General features: G+C 43.4%; 1 protein-coding gene across 1 annotated transcript; it reads right to left on the minus strand.

The window, feature by feature from the left end:
* Positions 1-6,322: 6,322 nt before the first annotated feature.
* On the minus strand, positions 6,323-9,040 carry nog2 (noggin 2). Its single transcript, XM_034708318.1, has one exon. It carries the CDS (start codon positions 7,823-7,825, stop codon positions 7,190-7,192), a length of 636 nt encoding a protein of 211 aa, XP_034564209.1. The 5' UTR covers positions 7,826-9,040; the 3' UTR covers positions 6,323-7,189.
* Between the last annotated feature and the right edge of the window lie 851 nt (positions 9,041-9,891).

Raw genomic sequence — 9,891 nt, forward strand, 5'->3', positions numbered from 1 at the left:
TTCTAATACTGAGCTCTTCAAATTACTCTTCTAATGACAGATAATCTTGATCTTGACCTTTGACCCTACAGTTTTTCACCACAAGCACTTCCTTCTTTTGTATATATTGTGTATGGTCATGTTTTTTGTCTTTATTGAGTGAATATTTTATACAGCTTATTCAAAGTTTGTAACATTTTTCACACTTTTGTATTTTGCTTTCTCTTACAATGACAGTCTGTGATATCGGTTTCGCATCGATTTCTGAGATCCCACTTTGGCTGAATCATCTGCATCATCTATCCCATACAAGGACACTCCATCCTTCTCTCCAGCTCTCTCTCTCTCTCTTGCACAAACACGCTCACACATTCTGTTTGTGTACACACATTCACAAATCTCTCCAGTTGCCACATGTCACGCATAACCATTCAAGACATCGTGTGTCCATTCATTGCCAGAGCTTCGTGCATTCATTCAAACTCTAACCAGCACACACACACTGTCCTTAATTTAGCTTTATCTGATTCACTCACTCCGGTCACAGGAGAGGCAACATCACATTCTGAAGTTGTCACCTGGCTGCGCCTATGCTTCAGCCAAACCCCAAATACCAGAGATTTGATTTGTTGTTTGGTGGGCGCAATGTATGCAAATACACTCTGTGTGTGTGTGTGTGTGTGTGTGTGTGTGTGTGTGTGTGTGTGTGTGTGTGTGTGTGTGAGCGTGCGTGCGTGCGTGTGTGCGTGCGTGCGTGCGTGCGTGCGTGCGTGCGTGCGTGTGTGCGTGCGTGCGTGTGTGTGTGTGTGTGGGAGTGAGAGGGTGTAGGTCGGTTGTACACATGTTACGAAGTGAGGCGCCATTGCGGCCTAAAAAACTATTAGGCTCTGTAAATACACACTGTGGCGAAAGTAAACATTCTCAGCATGCCATCTCGGCGCACAGAGGGGTACTGGGAGACAGCCGCCGGACAGGCTACGAGGGGGAGGTGTGTGCAAGTGTGAATGTGTGTGTACAGCAGCAATCAGTGAGCTGAGAGGAGATGGATATGGAAAATATATATTTTCATTTGGGGAGAACTCAAGTGTGTGTGTGTGTGTGTGTGTGTGTGTGTGTGTGTGTGTGTGTGTGTGTGTGTACAGTCATGATCAAGTAGTGAAGTAAACAACTTAAGGTAGTTTACTTTTGTGTGTCAAGCCAATTAGTTATCAGAAGTACTCTGGGAACACCTAGTGTTTGTGTGGGCTGCTGATGAGTGCTCTCTTGCTCTCTCTGTGTGTGTGTGTGTGTGTGTGTGTGTGTGTGTGTGTGTGTGTGTGAGACTTTGGATTTGTCGGTCAAAACAGTCCTGATTTTTTTTCCAGTTTGACGGACAAGCCACATTTCTGATTTTAGTTTGATGAGGTGAAGACGGTGAAGTCAGTAGTGGTTCTTGGCGTATATATTTGTGCCCATACATTTTTAGCATAACACTCTCACAATCCTCAGTCTGTGACAGCAGCTATACCGAACACGGTCCACTAGCTTTAACACACCTTTCCTGATTGGTGAGGCAAAAAAAATAGAATATGCTTAAAGGTAAAATTATCCTGTTTTTAAAGGGGATATAAACAGAACAGCTGTCACTGATGCATAGGGACGGTTTTTTTTCTGAATTTCAGACTAGTGCCTGCAATGGGAGAAAGCACCAGTAACCATGGAAACAGAGCTTAGAATATGCACTATTCCCAGCCCTGCAAGTGCCACATCACCCACAGCTCTATTTTTAGGCCTTACTTTGGGCTTACAATATCTGTTACATCTAACAAGAGTTAAACTGAGTAATCAGCAAGCATGACTACAGAAATGTGACTCTGACACTATGCCTCTGATTAAAAGGGAAGCAGCATATGAGCATATAGGCCAACCAGACTCTTGCTGCAGGCTGTGGACGTGTGTTTAACAGAAGAAACAAGGACACATGCATGAGGTAGACATTGGTAAGCTGATTTTATGTTTTTAAATCATCAGTATAAAGCTTTGAAGAACATAAAAACAAACCAATAATTTTAATAAGCTCAATCATCCATTAGCTATCGCCTGACAACATGATATACCTCTGAGAATGATGGCCAACTGTGAGCCTTCTGTTGTAGCCACTGATTAGCAATATATGACATCCAACGGAGACTTCCTTTGTTTACTTTGTCCTATTAATGAAATAAGGGGCAGCCATACCTGTATGTTCAGATCAAACCTAAAGCAAACTATTCCCGTTCAAATATATCTGCAAAGCAAAGGTCACCATTTCATGTTTCTTTGGATCCCCAGGGAACTCAACTCAACTTTATTCATATAGCACCTTTCATACATACAAACATGCAGCCCAAAGTGCTTCACAGAATAACAGAGAGACAGAACACAACAGCAATGGTAAAATTATAAAAGGCATGATTATAAATAAAATACTTAAAAATAGAATCAAATCAATACAGTAAAATTAATAAAATAAGTAATAGTGGAAAGAAAGTTAAAAATAAGGTAACGTTAACAAGATAAGATGAATACAAGAAATGAATACATCATTGAATACATAATTGAGTAATGAAATAAGATAAATATATGCTAAAGCAATGATAAAATGATAATGATTCAAATAATGATTCAAATAATTAAAATAGTAATGCTGTCCAGGGCTAAAAAAAAATTATTCCAAATTAAAAGCTAGATTAGGTAAAAAAAAAGGTAAGTCTTAAGTTTACTTTTAAAAACACCCAGAGAACTCACCGTTTTAATGTCCAAAAGCAGAGTTCTACAGCATAGGGGCGTAAAAACAGAAAGCTCTCTGGCCGGTGCTTGTGTGAGACACACAAGGATCATTTAAAAGGAAAGCATTCGAAGACCTCAGTGATTGGGTTGGAACATAAATGACAGGAGATCAGTAATGTATGAATGAGCAAGGCTGTTAAGAGCTTTAAAAACAAGTAAAATAACTTTAAAATCAACTCTAAAAGAAACAGGGAGTACCAGTTCATCTGTTTCTGGTGAGTCTCAGTTTCACTGTAAATTGAAAGTCACACAAAGGCTTCACACTGGCATTGAAGTGAATTGCCACCCTGTGATGGATGACTGCACTCATATCTCTTTGTGGCATCGCATACATCTCCCCTGCATTACCCGTATGCTTAATTGTCATAAGCGCCGCATGTTGGCGATGGCCGGAGTTTGATTACAATCACCTGTTATTCGACTACAGTCACCTGTTGTTTGTCGGCAAAGATGGCCATCGTGTTGATGTAATGGCATGCTGTGAATTCTGTGCTCGCCATTGCTGACTCCAGGTCAGGATTGTGGGCTCTTGCAGTGATGGATGGATGACATCAGGATTGGTAGCTGGAACAGGATCAGTCTGGCAGATTTTAAGAGGAATATGTGAAATCTTTGAGGAAGACACATTAAACAGACAGACATTCATTTTGGGCAGAACCTCAGTGAGAAAATGAACCAATCAGAGCCTTGCTGTAATTCAGAAAGTGACCAATCATCTGCGGACCACCAGGGAGAGTGTAATGGACCTGTAACAACACACGTCCATGCTCTCATACACACATCTACTGATTCTATGCTCTACAAACACACATACACACACCTCCAGACACCACAGGCCGGGGTTGGTGGTCTGACGGAATGCTGGGTATCATCTGCGGTGACTCCATTTGTATTTGTGTGTGTGTTCGTGTGTAAGTGTGTGTGTGTGTGCCCTCCCTCCCCTCAGTGCTCCATCTAATACCCTGTCATCATCAATAACCTCAGCACTGCTGACTCACTGGCTTTTACAACCACGGGGTTTGGGCCTTACTTACAGCCACAGACCCTTGTCTCTGTCTCTGTCTGTATGTGTGTCAGCCTGCTGCGCCCACACCAAAGATGCCTGTGCGTGTTGCCCTGATTATGTACATGCGTTTGGAGTTATTCTTTGGTGCAGATGTGTCTATGCAGGTATGGATCCCATGTTTAGCAGACAGACCCTCATCATTCTCACCACAGCAACTCACCACCCCTCCCCCACATCCCCGGCCATCATAATTGTCTCCAGACTTTTATTTGAGTCGTCTTACAGGCAACAAATATGTCCTTAATGGCACATTGGAATACATGTGAAGCCTAAAAAGAGATGTGAGCAGTATTTGTATTAATGCCGAGCATCTGACGGGCTAAAGGCCATCACGTCTTGACATTTTTATGGACAGTGTGTGAGTGCAGGCTGCTCTGATGTGTCAACCCCTCACATGTGGTGCTTGGATCGTGTTAATGGGGAGACATTTTCTCCCTTTTCTCAGCCTAACATGTCAACCAAAACTCCAGCTGTAGCCAAAAGGATTGTAAATTCAAGTCAATTTTATGCTTGAAATTTGGTGATATGTTTCTATGGGTTTTATGAATGTGTAAAGCTGTGATGTAGTCAACATGTACCAGTGAGGACAGGACTTTTTGACAGTTACTCATTTGAGGATTGGCAGATTTGGATGAAAAACCCCTGCACGGTCCATATTTAACCCACAGCCGTGTTAGATGCTTCTATATTAACTCTGTATTCAAAGGTTTCTATTTCTAGGACAGAGTTAATTTAGTGGATGTGCAGTGGATTTGAAGCTGCAGGGGCTGGATTTGGAGCAAAAGCCAGGGCTGAGGGAAGATGAGCTTGTTTGATCACACTTTCAGGATGAGCTGATTAGTTTTAAATAAGACAACTTCAGCATTCATCATTAGTTATGTCCTTATCACATTTGCAGTTACAGTGTTCAAGATGTGTATTTGATATCTGTAACAGTCAGTCAGAAAATAAGCAGACTAAGAAAGTATGCATAAACAAAATTGGTCTATCATACTCTTAGAATCCCTAATTGCTCATCATTTTGCTGATGACCCCCAATAATCCCCTCAAAGACCACCTGTAGGTCCCACGACCCCACTTTGAGCATCCTCGATCTGACTGGCTGGCAGGGTCTGTTTCTAAAAGGTGCGCACCTAACTGGCTGGAGCCAGGGCGGCGTATTGCCTTTCACACGCTTCTAAAATACTCTCCGGGCAGAGCCTGAAAGGGTTACTGTTTCCCAAAGTGCCTCATTCTGCGCAGTCGAGAGGGGGCGGCTGAGTGGCGCCGTCGAGTCAGAGACGCAGTTTCTAAAAACCCCGAGACATCATCAAGAAAGAAGCTGACAGTAAGGAAAGCAGCCCCCCTCCTCCTCCTCCCCCTCCTCCTCCTCCTCCGCTGGCAGGCTGCCGTTCTTCTCCTCTGCTTACCAAATCCCCTCAGTGGTTCTGTCACAATAACCGGGCGGCAAGTGTCAAATCCAACTCTGCCCGCAGAAACACAAATCACTCTAACGCACATAAGATGCACTCAGTGGAAATACTACACAAGCCGCTTTCAGACATGCAGTCATAGCTCTGTTCAAGTCGTTGATTGTGTTTAAAGAATAATATAAACACTATAAAACCCCTGCTTACAGAAAATGACGCTTTGATTTCTTAGGAGTTAATTTCCCTGCGCCTTTAATTGGCCATATCTCTTTAACGCGCAGACAGCAGCTCTCCAATTAATAGTCTGCTAACGTGAAAAAAGGTTGACCATTGTTTTATGGGCTTTGTGCTCTCTCTCTCTCTCTCTCTCTCTCTCTCTCTCTCTCTCTCTCTCTCTCTCTCTCTCTCTCTCTCTCTCTCTCTCTCTCTCTCTCTCTCCAGGGCGGTCAGACTTGAATAGGCGCCGGTCTGCTCCAGTCCACCTCTATACAAATACCTCAGTGGAACTTGTGTGGAGCTTCCAGAGTAAAAAGCACAGACCCCAGACGCCCCTGGCTCGCGCGTAAACGCTCGCCATTTCATCATGTGACACTGTTTGAAATCTTTGAATCATATTTTACGCATTATGTTAACACCTCTGAGCCCCTGAGACGAGTCTGTGCGTAGACATGGTAGATGAATGTGCGTGCCTCCCCTCCTCTCTCACTCACTCTCTCCCTCTCTCTCTCTCTGGAGGAGACAAATGAACGCCAGTTCTGTGGACGCGCTGGAGGTATGTGTTGCGCATTACGCAGCGTAGTAAATCAGCCCTTTCTCAAATCACTGTGACGGCGTGGAGCGTCAGGCAGTCCACACAGAATTACTGAAGTCTGGACTTACTGTGCAGTTTGTAACTCCACTCCTCTCCGGAGCCCGGCCGAGTACACTGTAAAAAATGTCAGCTTTAAACAACATCTTCACAAAATGTAGCTGGATTTGACACGTTTTCAGTTCAAGAAAACTCCTTTTTTATGAAAGGTGCAACATTTTCACTACACTCAAGTATACAAAATCCTCCAAATTAAACTTATTTTACAAACAAGTTCAGAAAGTATCAGCTACCAGAAGACTTTTCTTGCAAGAAGTCTGAATGAGACACCATGTGCACATGATATTTTGTACAGTGTACACGCCCCCTGGATACAGACCCTGGTTGTAAGCAACATTTCTTGACACTAAAACACGTTGAAAACATAGTCTTTATTGCTAAAACGTGTAAACATAACATGTACACTGATATGTTTTACTTTTTAATTTATTTTATTGAATTTTTTTTTCAGTTTTTAGAAATATTCAAGTAGACATCTCCCATATTTTTTCTGGTATACTCTGCTATTCTCTTTCCTTATGCTCTATACTCACAATCGTTAAAATAATAAATAAAACGTACAGATTTGTTTATTTCTACAATACTATGTATTCCAAAAAAAGCTGAGTTCACGCCTTAATATATATCTTTAACCTCAACTTTTTTTTTACAATTTAATTATTATTGATATTAATATTATACAAAAACTCTAGGCAGCATTGCAGTGAAATAACAGTCAGCATCAATGTTCAGTTGAAAAAAAGGTCACCTCTTGGAGAGGTGTAGCATATGCATTCCATCTTCAATGTCTCATAAAAATATCAAAAAGCTCTTCCCTCTGAAGTGCTTGTGTTTCCCCAAAACACGTTTCAGGGTTGAGAATAAAATATGGTCCTGGTTCAATTAGAAAAAATAGCTGCATTTTCTTAAATATGTACAATGTTGGTATTTCACTTAAAATGCTATATAAAAAAATAGATTTGCTATGGTGCCCACCTCTGTAGAGAGTTAACAGTGCAATAGAAACCGTATTTCCAGTCCACTCCCCCAAGACCACCAACACTCCTTCCTTAGAGAAAATCAGCACGAGCACTTGCACTCTGAGATGATTGGGTATTGCACCTGTATCCACGTACAGAATTTCTGTTTTAGAAACCCTTGACAATACCACCGCAGGAAAGTCTTGTTGATTGACTTGACTGGTTTGCAAGACATCCCCTCGGGGAAGGAGCACGAGCGCTCTGAGAAACAGTTCCCCTCCTTGATGTAACGCGGCCAGAACCTCACACCCAAATCCTTCCAGGTGTACACCACAGGGCAGTGCGTGTAGGTCCACAGCCACTGCAGAAATTTCCTGCGGGCCTTCTTGCCCACTTTGACCCGCTTCCCATAAGGGGTCTCTGTCAGGTTCAGCTTTTTAATCTCGTTGGGTATGGGCCCCTGCAGCTTCACCTGGTTGTCCGGCGCGGAGAGGTTCACCAGCATGGGCGAGCTGATAGACATGAAGTTTGGGTCAAAGTTGCTGCCGAGTTTTTTCCTTAGAGTCCTCTCGGACAAGTCTGTTTCCCTGGGATCGTACTCCGGATCGGGGTCCTCCTTGAGGCCAGGCACGGGGAGGTGATCACTGGGCGAAGGACGGAGGCGAAGGTAATGCTGGGAAACTCCAAGGTGGACGCACAGCAGCAGGTAGAAGAGAAGCGTTTGTGAGAGGCCCATTATTCCTCTTGTTTTTACGCACTGTCTCTTCTCGCGTAAATTCAGTTCAGTTCTTTTCCCGATTCCTGTTTTCTCTGCAATCACTTGCCCTGGGCTTCATAAATAGTAGAAGTTCAGTCTCCAGCAAGGCGATACTTTTAATAGACCACGCCGGGTTTGAATGACATGGAGCGCACTGCTTTGCTTTTTAGGGCTCCTTTAACTTTGCAACCCTGCAGCGCGGAGCAGTGCCTCTGCTTTGCGAAAAAAGTGTTTAGTCTAAACAAAAAAAGCACAAAACTAGATGGGGAAAACTCTATTCACGCTCTCTCCAGCCTCACCCCGCTCCCTTGGATTCACTTTGGGTTTCTTTTGGTTGTCATGGTTACCCCGGGGACTCGAAGCCACGACGGACTGTCTACGCTGGATGACAGCGGCCGAGGCGAGAGCTGCATGGAATGAAGTGTTTTCTAAAGAGACAAAATAGATCCGAGGCGTCCACACAGAGAGAAGGGCGCACAAAAGAGCACTTCACCAAGTTTGAAATGTCACGCGCCCGGCAATGAGGGCTGCCTTGGCCAATGTTATTTTTACGCACGGCTTTTATAAACCCGGCTTCTCTCAACGTCGCCTGACGCTCTCAGGTTTGACAAGGTCCCAGGGGTGCACAATCCATGGACTGAGGAAATAGTCTCTGCAGCCAGTCCCGTCGGGGTATTCCAGCCGTTGGTTTGTGCAACTCGCTGAAAAACTCCAAAACTTAGAAAAAAATACCCCTTGGTGGGATGCAATCTCAATTTATGAAATAACAGCCATTTATCTTTTCCAGGGAATGTTCCAAATCGCACAGCAGTTCTTTACAAAAAAGTCTCAGACTGCAAAATTCCCACAAAAACTCTTGGCTGTGCATGAAATAAAAACAACGCTGGAAAAAGCGCGCAGTGTCAGTGCATATCAAATGCAAATTGCAGAAAGTCAGTTAACGCTGTTAGTTCAGAGTTCCTTCCACTTTGGCATCGCTGAATCCTGTCAGAAAAGCTCTGAATCCCTCCGTCGCTGCATAACGAAACTGTCCAGAATGTGGAGTCTTTTTGCCCGGCCGATGCAAGCGGTCAATTCCTGAGGGAGCGCCTCTTCTCTTTTGATACAGAAGCTCCTACTGAGTCGCTCCTACTTCAGGAGTCTGAGAGACTTGGCGCTGGAGCGTTTCTTTGCTTAGGCACACTGTGTGTGAGTGTGTCTGTAGCGAGTGCTGCTCAGTCCCAAGTTAAATATCCCCCTCCGACGGTACAAAGTGTCAGAGGGGCCTGCCCACCCCGGCCACTTTCACTATGATTGACAGCCCCCCCTCCGGGCCACCCCCTCCCCTCACAACGTGGAAAATATCAGCCTCAATCACAAAGATCAACTGGGTCCTAAAGCACTAGTTTTATTCCGCTTTATGGTGTGATATTCTACAACATGAACAGTATATAAATAATACCAAATCCCTCACACATTTTTCATTTTGAAGGAACTATGTTCTCCAGCGCTTCTCTTCAGTTGAGCGTCTGTGATGCACTAATAGCTTCAATACGCTGTCAATATTCAGCTCAAGCGTTTCAAGAGTTTCCTCGGCTTGAACTTTCCCATGAAATTGATGGGAAACGTTTAATAGCTTGTCCACGGAAAGGAGGCATCACATTCCACCTTTGTTCATTAACATTTTGGGTCTACACAGGAATTGGTCCGTTGAACTTTGGGGTCAGAAAATAGGCGCGTAATTAAGGGCTATAAATGGCCACGGATAACTAAGCGGTACCTTTCCCATGCTAAGCAGTAATTAAGGCCAAGCTGAACTTTTTTATTTAGTTTGAACATTGTTAGTTCCCCTGTTATGCCCTTTAAAATGACTCAGACAACTTGAATTTGAAGCCTGTCAAGTTCATCCGAGTCTTTTGCTATAATGATTCACAATAAGGCCATCTTAAACTGCTATTCAAATTATTTTTTGATACAAGAGGAACAAAAATTCCTGAAGCAGAGATACATCTAGAAAAGCTAAGTTCTAAAATAAAAAACTTTAATTCAACATTAAAATAAGTTCT

Source organism: Notolabrus celidotus, chromosome 18 (assembly GCF_009762535.1).
Source record: "Notolabrus celidotus isolate fNotCel1 chromosome 18, fNotCel1.pri, whole genome shotgun sequence".
In the NCBI taxonomy this organism is placed as follows: domain Eukaryota; kingdom Metazoa; phylum Chordata; class Actinopteri; order Labriformes; family Labridae; genus Notolabrus; species Notolabrus celidotus.